This window comes from Crocodylus siamensis, chromosome 6, assembly GCF_052110815.1.
Source record: "Crocodylus siamensis isolate JL-2025a chromosome 6, ASM5211081v1, whole genome shotgun sequence".
NCBI classification, from domain to species: Eukaryota; Metazoa; Chordata; order Crocodylia; family Crocodylidae; genus Crocodylus; species Crocodylus siamensis.
The window spans coordinates 54,243,488-54,260,798 of NC_143400.1; the positions used below are offsets into that span (position 1 = coordinate 54,243,488).

General features: G+C 44.4%; 1 protein-coding gene across 2 annotated transcripts in view; it reads right to left on the minus strand.

The window, feature by feature from the left end:
* Positions 1–17,311, minus strand: part of STAG1 (STAG1 cohesin complex component) — a 305,757-nt gene that overhangs the window by 75,369 nt on the left and 213,077 nt on the right. For both annotated transcript variants that reach the window (XM_090051339.1, XM_090051340.1), the window contains 3 exons: positions 11,989–12,096; positions 10,222–10,336; positions 8,395–8,512 (listed from right to left, as the gene is read on the minus strand). In XM_090051339.1, coding sequence (XP_089907465.1) covers positions 8,395–8,512; positions 10,222–10,336; positions 11,989–12,096 — 341 coding nt within the window. The remainder of the gene's footprint in view (positions 1–8,394; positions 8,513–10,221; positions 10,337–11,988; positions 12,097–17,311) is intronic.

Consider the following 17,311-nt stretch of genomic DNA (forward strand, 5'->3'; position numbering starts at 1 on the left):
TGTTGACCCGAGAAAGACCCTGTGCGAGAGGGTGGAGTGAATGAGAGGCGGGCGGTATGACTGTGCATGTGACTGAGGCCTGACGGTGTGGCTTAAGCATGCTCTGACTGTAGGCTGGGGACACTGTAACATCTGGATGCCATCTGTGAGGCTTGGGCCACAGTGTAGGGAAGGTACAGAGCCGCAGACACCCCAGGGTGCAGTAACGGGCAGCCTCCCGCCTTATTTAACAGCATATTATTTTTCCAACAAAGTGTGGCAGGCAAGACAGGTGGCCGGCACGCCCAGAGACAGTTCGGGGTAGCTGCGGGTAGCAGGGATACCTACTTTGCCACAGTCCTGAGGTGAAAATTAATCTGCATTGAAAATGCATCTTACTCATCCTGAAAAACAGACTTCTACATGGAAAACATAAAAACTGACATTTACTGGATCAGATTATAGGTCCACATTGCCTAGTATCTTGTCACAGTGGCAGCAAGTGGATGCTGAAAGGGTGAGCAAACTGTAGACCCAAATTCTTTGTTATGATATCCTGCACACAGTTTTCTACTCATCCCCAAATTTCTTCTGTTCTTTCTTCTCGTCTGCTTGATCCTACTAGCTGGGTGCCTACAAGGGAAGGAAGAGATAGTCTGGCTGCCTGTGGACCTCGCAAAATGGCACCCCATTTTATTTTGGTGGCAGGGAGGATGAATGGTGGGTGGCTATGGATGTAATGGATCAAGAGTAAGAGCAGATGAGGATCTGGTCCTACAAACATAAGGGGTATTACCCCGGACTACTACATACATATTTTTAGCAGAACTACTTGGACTATAATATTCCAATACATCTTAAACTTCTGGGAGGAAAATACATCTCTACTATCATAGCCTTGCTGTTAAATCAGACACAGAAGATCTGGTTTGGAGGACTTCCTACTATTTTTTGAGAAAAGAAATTGACCAGAAAAACATTTTTCTTTCCTCTTTTCATGAGGCACATCCTCTGATCCTCTATGCATGGAAAGCACCTAGCAGTAAAGAGAATATCAAAAAAGAGGGGAAATATATTACAGGGAGTTAAAAAATTATAGTATAAGTAGAGATGTTAGCACTATCTATCCGTAGAGGTTATTTAATACTGTTATAAGCTCCCATTTCCTGTTGCTGGTAGCTCTGTAACAGTATAATTTACAGTAAAATTGCCCATGCTTGATCTCTGCCTTAGGCATAAGATTATTTAAAAGTTTTATTAAAAACAGTTTCAGCATTTCAGGTAGTTTTGCTATTGCCACAAAATTTCCACAGCTACTTTAAGAATGCTAGTTAGCACCTCCAGAGTTTGGACAATAACTTGTCAAAGGAATACATGCAAGGACAAAAATGCACCTTTTATTGTTCCTTGGAAAATCAATGCAAATCTGGCCAAGCTATAAGCCTCTGACAATGGCCCTCTATATATACTAAAACTAAATTCCAGACAGGATATAATAGCAAACCACCCCTCAATGACAGATAGTTTTATAGTATTTCACAGTCTGCACTCTCTCCTTGCAAAGACCCTGCACACTGAAATGGCTATGCAAAAGAAATCAAACCAAATTCTTGAGTAATATCCTAGATCAGAAAAGGCATCAGCTCCTGCCAGAACTGCCCTTGCTATAAATGAAAGCATATTGTACTCTCCCCCATCAGTTCACTTGTTTTTTTTCAGTAGGTGCTTGGGAGAAAACTCCTTGAAGAAGGACAGGAATGGTGGGAAAGGTGTGGAAATTAATGTAACAAATATAAGGAATAGTCTAGCATACACTGGGATTCCCAAAGACAGAATATCAGCCTTTTCTGCAAGCATGTGCAAAAGCCTATGGTTGGTTACTGACTGCATTACTCAGGAAAATCCACCATGTTGTCACCAAGTTCCTTGTCTCATAATCAGTGCATCAGTCAATAATAGGGCCTTTGGTAAGGCTGGATAACTTGGTGATACTCCCTCTGCCAAAGATTTAGCCACCCTGAGCTTGGAGAAGTGATATACCTCTTCTTTTTATGGAGAGATGTCTCTCTGTACTCGGGCACTTGTGTTGGGAATGCAGGTGCTGGCTCCATTGGCAATGTGGCTGGCACTCGAGCCGGTGCTGTGGCCTACACCTGAGGTCACCAATCATACAACCTGCAGGCCAGATCCAGATGTCAAATGCCTTGAAGCAACCGGAATCGGCCTATAGCATGTAAGGGAAAAAGCAACACGCTCTAGCCACAGCAACAGAGGCGGCATCCTCAGGTTTCCATTGCCTACAACATTCAGTTTATTCTCTTTGCCGCAGCGGAGGCAACATCCTGAGGGTCCTAGCGCCTATCTTTTTTTCCTCTATTCTCTTTGCAGCCTCTGATCACTGGGGAGGTGCAAGCGTGCAGTTTGAGGAGAGGGCCGAGTTGTGAACCATGGCTTGTGGTAGCAAATGTTGCCAACCCCTGGCCTATACTATGTCTTTTGGCACCAATGCTGAAATGGTGGCCAGCTTTGGTGTTGAGAGCAGAAACTAGTGTTGATAGCCACAGTACACTTCTTTCAGTTACAAATCGTTAAGCATGGCATCTGTTTGGAGGGGCACTTGATGTAAACATGGACTCAAAGCATAGTGCCTCCCAGGCACTCTGGCCTCCAATCCATTCCTTGTAGCCACAACCCAAGGCTCCAGTCAAAAGGAAACTAAACACCAACTGACCTGTTTCAAACTCAAAGTCTTAAACTCCATTTCGGGACCCTATACAGCTACCAAACCTTACCCCAAGTAGCTGCCCCCCCCCACTTCCTAAGGACCTTCTTGGGTATGCAGCTTGTATTCTAGCAGCTTGTGCTGTCAGGCACCCCTCTCTCTGCAGAGGTGAGGGCCAGACTGACTGCTCTGGCTCAGGAACCGGGGTTGGTTTATATTCCCTGAGCCCCAGCCACAGCTCAATGAGCAGCTTGCACTCACCTGCTGCTGTCTTCCAGCTCTACATTCTCCCTATAACTGCTTTGCTCTGGAGCAGCCACGTATCGCTTTGGGGCTCCTGGCTTTCTATTTCTTCAGTCATTTCCTTGGTGGCAGCTGGCCCTTGCTCAGCTGCCCTTTCCTTCTGAAAGTGATAGGGGCCTTTTCCCCCTATTACAGATCCATGGCTGTCTCCATGAGCCTCAGTCCCTGATAAACCACCACCACAAATAAATTCCTGACACAGCAGGCCTCAAATGTCTTTCAATTTCAATTATGTGCAGTAACTTCAGTCTTTCTTGTACTAACATTAATAATTAAATCAGATGTCAGTGCCAATCTGGAGGAGCATATCAGTTCTAGGCACAGTGTGAAATTTGTCAGACTAAAAATAGCTCATTGTCAACTCTTGTGTAGTGCTGGTGCTTCTTCAGAAGGCAATCATCCCTGGAAAAAGCCTGCTTCACATGGATACAAGAAAGCAAACAGAAATAAGCACTTTCAGAGCTTGCAAAAACTGATGAATGGATGAGAATTCTAGCATTTAACTCAACACTAGCAAATGTCTTTACTGTCAAAGTAGAACCACAGAATCATAGGAAAGTAGGGCTGGAACTCATTCATTTGCAACTCCAAATGTGGCAACTAGTCTGACCCTGAGAAGCAAGACCGTCTAGCCAGGAACTTCCAGGTTTTAATTCCAGGAGCAACTCTGGCTTGCCCCAGTCAAGACCTGCAGCCTTGGCTCCATCCCAATGCTTCTGAGGAAAGCTACACCCCACCCGCAACACACAACAATAGGAGGGGGAAAAAATCCTTTTAGGCCTCAAGTGGCAACCACCAACCCCAGATGCATGGGAAATGCTCACACTAAGGCACAGACATAGCTACTCCTAGATCATCCCTGACCAATGCTTATCCAACCTCTTCTTGAACACAACCAGTGATGAGCATCTATAGCTTCCCTAGTCAATCTATTCCACTGCCAGGTTTTTCTGATATCCAATCTAAACCTCCTTTGCTACAACTCCAAACCCACTGGTTCATGTCCTAGTCTGCAGCAAGAAAGAAAAAGTGTTCTCCCTCTTCTTTATGGCAGCCTGTCAGACATTTAAAGACTGCTACCATGTCCTACTTTAACCCTTGAATGACTTGCCTTCCAAGCTCTTTATCGTTCTTGTAGCCTATTCACGGACCCTCTCCAATTTGTTAATGAGATGGTCATGAGGGACCTTGTCAAAAGCCTTGCTGAAGTCCAGACACACTGTACCATTCACCCAACTTCAACAGATCATTGATTGATTGAGTTGTTCTGCAATCTTGCATATTATAACACCAGACTTTGTGGATCCCTTTTTATAACAAGAGAGAAAGGTAATTAGCCATTAGGACTCTGCAAAGCTTCAGTCCCTGATTTGATTTGGCCTGATTCGGTGGCTGAATCTCTGAATCCAAATCCAATCAGAGGACCCTTTAATCTCGCCGAATCACATCAGAGCCCTTTGAATCAATTCGGAGAGATTCAGTGATTCAGACATAGAGACAGCTTTAAATGTTTTTTTCTACATACCTCTAGGTACCAGGCAGTAGGCCTGTACAAAGCAGCTAGTATTCGCTTTGGATTCGGCCGATTTGGGGGACAGTGATTCGATTCTCCTAGCACGTGGGGGTGCGGGGAAAGCCCCAGTTCAGCAGGTGCTGCCAGGAGGGAGGTGATCCCCACTGCCCCCCACTGCATGGGAGGGCTCTGCAATGAGATTCCCAACCCCCATGCCCCCCACCCCCGGCCCCTCATGGATGCCCCACCCAGGCCAACTCTGGCCCTTTAAGAAAAAAAAATCCTTGAGGAAACCCCGGGACTTACTGCTCCTGCTGGTGGGGGGCGATCCCTGCTGCCCTGCCTCACGTGGGGGGATCTGCACAAGCCCCCAAAGCCCGAGGGCTGTCCCAGGAGTGGCGAGTCCCGGGGCTTTTCTCAGCATTTTTTTTTTTTCCTTAAAGGGCCAGAGCCCTGGCAGGCAGGGCACCCATGGGGGGCTGGAGGAGCTTGTACAGAGCCCTGACATGCAGCATGGGATCAGAAGCACTTTCGGGCCACTTCCGGGTCTGCTGAGGAGCACACTAGGAGGCCCCCTTCCTGCCCTGACAACTGGTGCCTCCTGGGTCAGGGGGCACCTAGGGTCCCCCTGCGGCCAACTGCTGAGCTGGGAGGTCGTGGGGGGGGGCTACCAGCATGCTCCACAGTGGACCACTTCTGGTCCACTTCCGGGTTCGCTGCCAAGCACACAGGGGGGAGGGGGCCTCCACTCCTTTGGGACACTCCACCCACCCCAGCATCACAGCATTCACAAGCCACACTGGTACCTCGAGGTATGTAGACAAAAACATTTAAACCTGTGTCTATGGCCGAATCGCCGATTCTCCAAATCAGCATCAAATCTTCAGATTCAGCCAAATCGAATTGGAAACAGTGATCTGAATCAACAAATCGAATCACTGTCCCTGATTTGAGCCAAATCCGAATCCAAATCAAACAGGGCCCATTTCACACACCCCTATTAACCATGTTAGTTTGAAGTCAAGCAGAAGGGTGGGCAGGATGGCACTATACAGACTAAGTGGTTCAGAAAGATAAAAGCTTTCCTAGGTGACCATCTATTAGGCTATCTGTAATGGGAGGGGGGGCTTCTAACCTGTTAGTTTAAGAGAGTGAACGAGCAGCATAATAGGGCTGCAATCAACAGGCAGCTAAGGCAGAGCTAGCTACCAGAAAGTAAGCTACTGAAGAAGCATAAAGATAGGAGCCACAAGGCTATAGGCAACTACTTGGGAGTGAGCTGCACCACAACAGTTAATGAAGGGCAGAGCTCCAGATATGTAGCGACTGCAGTGCAGTGGGAGCAGTCTGATTAGGAGGCGAAGGGGAACCCCTGTGCATGACTGGGAAACCACTTGACATGAAGGGGTGGTGCTCAGGAGAATATATACTCAGCTCCTGAGCCAGTGCTGCCAGTCTTGCCCTGACAGCTAAGGAGAGGGAGCTCCTGTGAGCATAAGCTGCAAGAGGGAGAACTCCTGATGTAGAAAGGTCCTCTGAAGGTTGGGGGGGAGTCAGCTGATTAGGGGTAGGGTTTAGCAATAGTGTAGAGACCAGGGAGAGAGGACCAAGGACCTGGAGAATAACATCTACATCACTGCCTACAGCTACACACAGTTGCCTACAGTGTTTTCAAGGTGCCTTCTTGTAACAAGAACACTGTAAACTCCTTTTTAGTTAAAAAATATGTTTCAAGATTTGGTTTTAAAATAGAGCAGGAGCTCACAGGGTTTTGACCAAGATCAATAAAGAGGCCAGAACAACTTAGGAACTCTGTTTCAGGCTGTCTGTAGACTCAGGCAGGCAGTATTGCATCAGATCAAAAATGGGGAAAATGCATTTTCCCATTCTTCTCTCACTAAAAGCAGTAGAATTGTTTTCAGTCAAATTTCCATAATTCCCTTTGAGGCAGGGGCCAAGTATGCAACATTTCATTCCAAAAGCTAAGTCAGTTATTTCCAGTAAGTACAGTCATATGCTATATATACCCATTGTAATTTCTTAATCACAACACTGATTTACAAAGGACAGTTAACCTTCTTTTGGGCCAATTACTCTGCAACTGTCTTATGCTTTTATGCTGCCTGATTTGTCCTGAAGAGCTGATCTCTGGCAGAAGGTGGCCAGCTATGGAGAGTTCTCCTGGGTTTTAGCCTGTTACCAGAACTTTTCAGGTATTTTGACATTAGTCTTTGGTAGAAATGGTAAGTATCACTGGAGACAGGAACCAGGGTGTAGTAATCCAATCCATTTCTGTGCTTTCGCTGTGACTCTCTAAATCAGAGGTGGGCAAAATGCGGCCTGCGAGCTGGATGCGGCCTGCCAGGCCATTCTATCCGGCCTGTGACGCCCCTTAAAAATTTAGAAAATTAATATTTATCTGCCCTTGGCTGCCTGTCATGTGGCCCTCAATGGCTTGCCAAAACTCACTAAGTGGCCCTCTGCCCAAAATAATTGCCCACCCCTGCTCTAAAGTAAACATGGTCTTGGAGATAATTTGTGAAAATTTAAGCAAGCACTGAATGGGCCTGGAGCTGGGTTGTTACACAGGTTTCCCTTGCTTTATGCTGTATACCCATTCCTGGAAAACTGCACATAACTCAAATTTGCCTAAAGGGAACCCACTTTACAATGCAACAAATAGGGATATGTTACAAGACCTCAACTGTACTGACCCCCAGACCTGTTTCTACCACTTGTAAAAGACAATTTTGGTACTCATCAACAGCAGAGTACACATGAGCGCAGGGCACTATCATAATGGGGACGGCAACTACAGAAATATGTCACAGACAACAAGCAAGGAGCACAGATCCACACGGGAGACTATATTTTGGTGTGCATCACTCCCACAATGCATCACACAAAGCAGCTGACCGTGGGCTTCCATCGCGTAACAAATTTTTGGTATAAAAAGGGCGACTGCATAATTGCACAATGAGCAAATTCGCACGTACACAATCCACATAAAGCGAGGGAAACCTGTAAAGAACTGAACTGGAATGAAGCATTCAAGTTTTCAGGTCTACTTCTGAGATGTGCTGCTTATCCTGAAAAAAAGATTGTTCCCCAGAGAAGCAAACTGGGACCTAGGACTCCACTTGACCACTTCCTGGCCTTGATTACTAGGCTATTAGGCAAACTCTCCCCTTATGCTCATCAAAGAGTTGCTGTGCGTGGTTTTTCTTCAGCTAAGGATTTGGGACCTTGCACAAAATTTATGTGCATTCCAGAAGGAACAGACTTGCAACAGTGAGTAAATGCAGACAGATACCTACTTGGTTGTACTGGATTGCTTCTGGGCATGCATAAGAGGCCAAATTTATTCACATGGGGAACTTTCCAAACTAAGATGGATGCACATAAATAATCTAGAAACCTTAGTGGGATTTTTGGTTGTTCTATGGAGATTACACATTTTGTGACTGAGATAATGAAAAACTGCGTAAGTGCCATGCAGAGGTTTAGCAGTAGTATAATCACTAATAACAAAGTACCATGCTAATATTATACTTTATAAGAATCACATTATTTATACTAAATAATATTGTATTATACTAATAATCAGAGCCATTCCTAGGAGGCAGGGGGTGAACAGGGGATTTTATCTGAGGATGAATTAAGACACGTGCCATTTGATGACCTTCTATGGCAAACTTTGCATTAAAAAGAAACTATATCAGATTAGTGAAATAGCTATATTTCCATTTTGCATTTGCATGGATATATCATTGTGATTAAACATTCATACTCTCCAAGTATAAAACATATAATTGTTTAAACAAAATGAACCAAATTGTATTGCATCAGCTAAATGTATTTAAAGTGACATAAATACCTTCTTCTCCTTGGACTGGTTCCTCCAGTAGCAACTCAGTCATGCATTCCCAATCTTTTAATAGTTCTTGAGAGCTCTCCCACAGACTGTCCACCAAGTAAGCTGCATGCTCGTGCAACTAAAAATAAGAAGTCAGTCAATAAAGCTTTTGGATTCAGGCACGGCTTCCACAACTACAAGTATTTGGATGAGAATAGCATTGTTTCTTGTTGATCAAGGCTTCAGTAACAGTGGGCAGCAGGGGGGGCAAGTATTCTATCTAAGTAGATGTTTATTTTCTTTCAAGCAACTTTTATTAACCACACACTACATGCACATGGAAGTACAAGTTATTTGTAGTACAATATATGATTTAAATACTGATAATACTGTAAACTATCTGAAAATACATGCAAGAGTTCATTCAATATATTACAACTCTACTGCTAGAAAAGCAGAACCAGTATTTAATAGCAGGATCCCAGCAACAGCAACTGTACTTTATAATTTAAGAATCCTTTTAATTATGGATGTAGAAGACTGTAAAGCAGTGGTCAACCAGCTCTTCAGAGCTAGGGGCAGGCATGCTGGTGCGCTTTTGCCCTGTTGACACTTCTTCATGCACCCCAGCTGCAGCGTAGGAACAGCTACTCATTGCCCAGCCTCAGGTCAAGAGAAGCTAATTTCCCCACCCCTCACACCTCCCCTTAGTCTACAGGTCAGATCTAATGGCTCTGTGGGTTGTATTCTGATGCTCACTGCTGTAAAGAATTGCAGTTTTAGGTACAGAGTCATTCACCTTTTCATTATATCTGCTGAACAAGAACCTCAGCCCTAGGAATGGACACTGCTGAATTAAGCAAGATCAGATGTGCTGTGAAGAATCACAGCACAGCTGATCCACTTTGTTGGATGACATACACATTCCCTTGTCTTGTCCTTGATGATTCAGGACAAGGGGTGATGGGATCCTCCCATTTTCCATGCTCAGTCAGACCCACCCCCTGTGATCAGAGGAGTGGTTCTGGCTGAGTGGGAAGCCCCAACTTCCCCTCTTATGGACAGGCACCCTGAGATTCTCTGGGGTGCCTTTTTGTAAGTGGGGGAAGTCAGCAAGTGCTCCAGGGACTTGAAGGGCACTTAAACCCTCAGAGCACGAGCCTGGGTGGCTGGAGAATAGGAGCAGCTCAGGCTGCCCATAGTCTCCAGCCACAGAGCTAACAGATGTCTCCCACAATAAAGCAGCAGAGTCTATTACTACCTGTTGTTGTGCCACTGATTTTCATTTGATGCAGTGTGACAAAGTGTAGTGGCATCTATTTGCTCACAATTTGTGTTCCATAAACATTTTCATGGTGGCAGAAATGAGACCTGATGTGACCTCTGTTTCCATCCAAGGAACTTTCAGCTATAACTCTGAAATCTGGACAAATAACGACTAGGATTTTCAAAAGGGATGGGACACAGACTGGATTTTAAGTGGTGTGTCCTGGGCTCACTTTCATTGAAGGCAGTCTGCAAGCTTTCACTGATTTCACTGAGCACAAAATTAGGTGTAAACTATCAGTTTTTAAAGTCTCTGCAAAGTTTCTTTTAACAATCATGCTCCCCATCTAGCAGAACAGGGAAAACAGTTTTGATTATACTAGAGACAGACAAGAGAGAGAAACTCTGGAGTGGATTTGGGGTGGAGTTTGCTTCATAAGCAAGGGAAAAGAGAATCTAGTGCATGTACTATCATTGGAATTACTGTTTTAGTTGAAACTTGTTTGCAGGAGTTAATCATATGAAATTAAGTTTCAGGATTTGTTAAATACGTAAAACTGTTAATAAAAATAATTTTTTTACCTCACTCTCAAGAAAGAAAAGAACCAACATCCTGATAAGGTTTCCATTTGGACTGTTCCGTCCCCTCCTCTTTGCTAATGCTTCTTCTGCTTGAGGGTCATGCCTGCTGAACAGTCTACAAAGAAGTAAGAAGAGCTATATTATTTATATGAACAACTTTTTCTTACTCAACACTAACAGCTCTGTTTTTCTCTTCACCTCTGGAGTATGAAAGTTTATGGAGCCAGAAGAACTGGATACAAGATAATAAATTGTTTTAAAAAGAGGCTTCTACCCTGGATTAAAGTCATGGTTTGTTAGACAAACTCCATCTCTATACGTGCACAAATACATATATGGGGTGTTGGTTTGCCTGCATTTACTAGTTATCAAAGATATTTTAGTATAGTGTATAAAAAAAACTAACACCTCTCCATGATCTATACTGCATCATAGAATGAACTCCTATCACTGAATCTGCAGCAGCACATGGTTTTCCATACCAACAGACTGACACCATAATGGTAAAAAAAGGAAATTACTTCCAAGTAACTGGAGTTAGAAATATATTGTCCACATACTTGTTTTCTCATGTGGGTGTTTCTCATATCCTGAATTTGCAATCAGAGATATTTCATCTTAATTTACCCTGCAAGTGTGCTTTAGCCCCACCTCCCTTGGTGCTCCCACACTGAAGGAATACATGGCAGCACATATTACCTGCTCCTCAGTTCCCTTTCATTGGTAGATTCCTAGGTGACCTCAATTCATTTTATCTTTCTGATACAGTGGCACAAGGGGAGGTGGGACTACACTGCAAAAAGGCTGCTATAGAAGGCTCAGGGCATCACACAAATGAGACTGCACAGGAAGACAACAGCTTGAAGAAGAATCATTTCTTTCATGAGTGGTCAAAGAGGATATTTAATGGAGGAAAAACCCAAGGGCATTCTTTAAATAAAAACTTGTAAGTAGATAATGAATTAAGCAGATAAAATTCACTCCAAGTAAACTGCTGCTTATATAAATTTGTTATAAAAATCTTTTGAAAGAAATTCTCAAATAAAAGTACTGTAAAAAGTGTAAAACTATTAAACCATTTTATGCCCTAACCCCAACTGAGGGAGGAGAAATGAACTTTAAAACACTTCAGACTCTTAATACTACTGGGTCAGATCATCAGTTGGAATAAAATTATAATATTCTATTGACTGCTATGGAACCATCTTAATTTACAGCACCTGAGGACAGCAGATCCCTTGTGCTATTCAAAAGCATGGAGGAAAAGAAAAAACCCCCCAACACTTCTGATGTCCACGTAGATGGAAAAAAGGGCAATTTTAAGATTATCAATCTTGAAATCAAATGGTATCTTACACACGGTTCAGATAAAACACATACAAAACCAATACTTGTGTATAACAAGCAAAAAGAGATCATCACACTTTATATTAATCAGAGGCCATAATGATAATCTGGTAGGAGTTGCACTAGATTTTAATATAAAATGTCTATAACAATGTGTTTACTCTTTTATGTACCTTGACAAACTATGAGAATCACCTGAATTCTCCAGTATGAAAAATATTACCTAGGTCTTAATTTTTCAACTATTTAAGTAGGTCTTTAACTTAAGCATGTGAGCAGTTCCATTGAGGTCACAGCTTAAAATTAAGCATCTATCTGGTTTGCTGAACCGAGGCCATACTTCACATATACCATTTTGCCACTTCTTCATATTTAGATCTCATTAATTTGTTTTTCATTCCAGGGCAAGGGATAACTTACTTTTTGTGAAGGAACTCTCCAGCTGCTACTGCAACAGGCCGGTGTGCTGAATACACCAAATGATAAACATTCTCACAGTCTTCGTTGGATAAAGCTTCTTCACTTCCACTGAAAAAGTCAGAAAGTAACACCTGATTCAAAATAGATGTTCGACTTCAGTTCCACCCTCCTGTAAGTTAGACTGTCATAAAAACATCCACATATATGGCTACCTAACCTTCATAAAAGCCAGTAGATAGATATCAGTGGGATTTGAACCAGACTCCAAATGAAAAGATATTTAATTCTTCACTGGGCTCATCTACACTTACAAATAACACAAAGCAATAAACTCTGGAATTTATTGCTCCAGTTTATTGCTCCCAGGTGTGCCATTTGAATGCATGCCCAGAACTGCAGCACACTGAGCCAGGTCAGAGCTGCCTTGTGTGGCAGGGGTTCCCAAGAGTCAGCCTGCCAGCCCAGGGCTGCTCCTGCCCAGCTCAGCATGCTGTGGAGGGGCTGGCTGTGGCATGAGGGTGTTTCAGCATGGGGCTAGCCATCAGGCAGCCCCCACACTAAAGCACCCTTGTGCTCCAGCCAGCTGCATCAGCATCTAGACATGTGGTGCTGTGGAGTAAAAAAAACTCTGCATCATGACAGTACTTACATTTACAAGTATTACTGGGCTGCAGAGTTTATTAGTTTACTCCAGCCTCTAATAGTCTTGCATATGTAGATGCTGAGATGTTTACTGCGGAGCTAATTAGACTAGACAAAGCACAGTAAATGCCTTGTGTACATGCACCCACTGTAAAAATAAAACACTACTGAGTTAAAATTAACTGAAATGTTTTGTTATGAAATTACCAATGCCTTGTTAAATTTGAATTAAATTTATATTAGTGCTTGCTTAATTTTCTTACATTTTGAAACATGTCCAAATATCTCGCTTCTTTATTACTATGTACTCATTTGAATTGCGATAAAAATAATTACAGCTCATGGTCAAGTACTGGCCTTTGGACAGTAAATTCTTCACAATAATTCTTTTAGCCTTAGATGACACATACTTGGACTGTGACTCAAAGGAAAATCATTATTAAAAAGTAGGATCAAAATCCATTCTACCACTTTTTTTTTTTTCTCCCAACAAAGAAGTAATTTGAACCTAAAAGCCAGACAAAAGCATTGTGAGCTTTGTGCTTTGGCTGTGCCCCTACAATTTTTAGAGCTCCTAGAGCTAGACCTTCACCAGGTTATCATGCTGAGATCTCACACACAGAGCCCACGTATTAAGGGTGTCGTGGAGTTCTATCTACTTGATCAGTCCTAAGGCCCTTAGAGCATGCACATAATCTGAGCAACTCCCATGTTGCTTTAAGTGAGTGGGGACCAACCTTTTTGACAGCTGTGCCACAAATTAGCTCTTTACCCTGCCTGAGTGGGTGCTACAGCTAGGAATGGTATAGGGCAGCTTGGTGTCAGGAAACCAAAGCCACCTCTTTGAACCAACTTTCCTTCAATAATTTCTTGATTAAACAAGGATAGCATTAGTCTTTTTGACCATACTACTGCACTGCAGCTCAGGTTTGACAGGCTATCCACCATGACCCCTAAATCCTCTGAAAGTCCTGCATCCTCTAATCACATTTTTGATCCTAAATGCCTGACCCTGTATTTTTACCACAATTCCATCAAAGGGGTGATATTATGGGAAGGAAGCAGGCTTTTTGATACTTTTTTTTTAACCTTAGATCTCTACATCTCCAGTAGCTTAATAATGTAGGAAGCAAGTATCTTCTCTACATTTTTTCTGTAATCAATTTTAAGAACTACTATATTGGCAGAGCAAAAAATGTGACTCAACTCTTGGCTACTGTATTTACCTGACTCCAAGATGACTCTGAATTTAAGATGACCCTCCAATAATTAGATTCTATACATCGAAAATGCATAAATTGGTTCTAATTTTCCATATATAGAATCTAATTATTGGAGGGTCATTTTAAATTCATCCAACTCACTGCTGCAGAAGGGAAAGCAGTGCTGGGGGAAGGGGGGATACAGGTAGTTGGGGAAGGCAGTAGGGGGCAGGCATTGGGGGAAATCAAGCAGCCTGTTCCCTGCTGCAAGCCCGCTCCCCATATCTTGATACCCCTTGGTACCTGTCCCTCCCATCTAGTCCCTGCTGCTGCCTGAACCCCCACTGCCTCTGCCCTGCTATTGCTGTTACTGGGTTAGGCTGGGGCTGGACCAATCACATACTCCACGTTCTAGGCTGGAGCTAGAGGCTAAGCAGTAGGGCTGTGCAAAGCTTCAGTCCCTGATTTGATTCGGCGGAGGTTCAGCCTGACTTGTTGGCCGAATCTCTGAATCCGAATTGCATCAGAGGACCCTTTAATCTCTCCAAATCAAATCAGAACCCTCTGAATCAATCTGGAGATAGAGATAGCTGTACATGTTTTTCCTACATGTCTCTAGGTAGCATGTAGAAAAATGGCTTCCCAGCATGCTTGGCTGCATACCTGGAAGTGGACCATAAGCACTGCTGGTCCACTTTTAGGTCCGCTGGGGAGCACACAGGGGGCCCCCCCCACACCCTCTCCCAGCTCAGTGACTGGTGCCTCCTGGGTTGGGGGGGTGGGGTGCACCCAGGGTCTTCCTTCAGCTGATCACCAAGTCGGGGGGGCCCCCTGTGTGCTTCCTAGCAGACCCGGAGGAGGACCGGAAATACTTCCAGTCCACTTCTCGGCTCGGCACCCAAGCACGTGGGGGGCCCCCTGCACTCCTGTGGGATGCTCCATCCGCCCCACAGCAATCGCGAGCTGCACCTGATACCTCAAGGTACGTAGAGAAAACATTTAAAGCTGTGTCTGTGTCCAAATTGCTGATTCTCTGAATCAGCATTGAATCTTCAGATTTGGATTCGAATGAATTGAATCGGGGACAGTGATCTGAATCAATGAATTGAATCACTGTCCCTGATTCGGGCCAAATCCAAATTGAATAGGGCCCACTTTGCACACCCCTACCAAGCAGCACTGGGGAGTGGGAGGGGGGAGAGATGGCAGGTAAAAGCAGCAGGAGAGCAGGCAGCAGTTGTGGCTCCAACACCAGGGCCAGGGCCCAAGCCACAGCAGCTGCCTGCCCCCTGCCACCTTGTACTCAAATATAAGATGAGGGCCCCACCTCCCATATTAAATGTGTAAAAACCTTGTCTTGGATTGGAGTAAATGCAGCATGTTCCTATTCTAATGAGTATAAGGCAAATACATCGGCAAATAAAAACAGACCCCAAAATTGAGAGCTTAGGAGAACAAGATCATAGCATAGAAAATGAGGGTTGGAAGGGACCTCAGGAGGTCTCATCTAGTCCAACCCCCTGCTCAAAGCAGGACCAGCCCCAGCTAGATCCTCCCAGCCAAAGCTTTGTCTAGCCAGGTCTTGAAAATCTTCAAATGATAGAGATTCCACCACCTCTCTGGGTAACCTGTTCCAGTATTTTATTACCCTCCTCATGAGAAAATTCTTCCTAATATCTAACCTCAACTTCCCTTGCTCCAGCTTGAGACCATTGCTCCTTGTAATGTTATCTGCCACCACTGAGAACAGTTCAGCTCCATCCTCTCATCCTCTTTGGAACCACCCTTCAGCTAGTTGAAGGCTGCTATAAGATCCCCTGTCTTTTCTTCCCTAAACGAAATAAGGCCAGTACCCTTAGTCTCTCCTCAGAAGTCATGTCCCCCAGCCCCCTCACCACTTTTGTTGCCCTCCGCTGGACCCTCTCCAATTAGTCCACATCCTTTCTGTAGTGGGGGGCCCAAAACTGGACACATACTCCAGATGTGGCCTCACCAGTGCCAAATAGAGGGAAATGATCACTTCCCAACACATCTACCAATGCAGCCCAGTATGCCATTGGCCTTCTTGGCAACAAGGGTGCACAGCTAGCTCATATTCAGTTTATGGTCCACTGTAACCCCCAGGTCCTTTTCTGCAGAGCTGCTGCCCAGCCAGTCAGCCCCCATCCTGTACTGGTGCATAGTCCTAAGTGCAGGACTTTCACTTGTCCTTATTGAACCTCATGAGATTCCTTTTGGCCCAATCCTCCAATTTGTCTAGGTCTCTCTGAATCCTAGCCCTACCCTCCAGTGTATCTACTACTCCCCTCAGCTTGGTGTCATCTGCAAACCTGTTGAGGGTGCACTCTATGCCATCTTTCAGGTCATTGATAAAGATATTGAACAAAGCTGGGCCCAGGACTGACCCCTGGGGAACTCCACTTGATATAAGCTGCCAACCAGACATTGAGCCATTAATTACTACCCTCTAAGCCTGATGCTCCAGCCAATTTTCTATCTACCTTACAATCTGCTCATCCAGCCTGTACCTTTCTTAGCTTGCCTGAGAGACTGTATCAAAAGCCTTGCCGAAATCAAGGTACACCACATCTATTGGTCTCCCCACATCCACAGAGCCAGTCATCTCATCCTAGAAGGCATTCAGGTTGGTCAGACATGACTTGCCCTTGGTGAATCCATGCTGAATACTCCTAATCATCTTTTTCTCCTCCAAGTGCTTCAAGATTGATTTCTTGAGGACCTGCTCCATGATTTTCCAGGGACGGAGGTGAGGCTAACTGGTCTGTAGTTCCCTGGATCTCCCCCTTTCCCCTTCCTTAAATATGGGCACTATATTTCCCTTTTCCAAGCATTCAGGACCTACCTCTTCTGATCACCATGAGTTTTCAAAGATGACGGCCAGTGACTCTGCAATCGCATCAGCCAACTCCCTCAGCATCCTCGGGCCATCTGGTCCCATGGACTCGTATATGTTCAGCTTTTCTAACCAGGTAGTTCCTAACCTGTTGTTTCACCACTGCTGGCTCCTCACCTCCTCCCCAAACTGTGCTGCCCACTGCAGCAGTCTGGGAGCTGACCTTGTCTGTGAAGACTGAGGTGAAAAAGGCATTGCGTGCTTCAGCTTTTCCACATCATCTCTCACTAGGCTGTCCTCCCCATTCAGTAAGGGACCCACACTTTTCCTGATCCTTCTCTTGCTACCAATATACTTGTAGAAACACTTCTTGTTATCCTTTGCATCCCTTGCTAGCTGCAACTCCAATTGAGCTTTGGTTTTCCCGACTTCATCCTTGCATGCCCAAGCAATAGCCTTATACTCTTCCTTAGTTGTTTGTCCAAGTTCCCACTTCTTATAAGCTTCCTTTTTGTGATTTAGCTTACTGATGAGGGCCCTGCTAAGCCAAGCTGGTCTTCTGCCATGCTTGCTAGACTTCCTGCACATCGGGATGGTTTGTTCCTGTACTCTCAGTAAGGCTTCT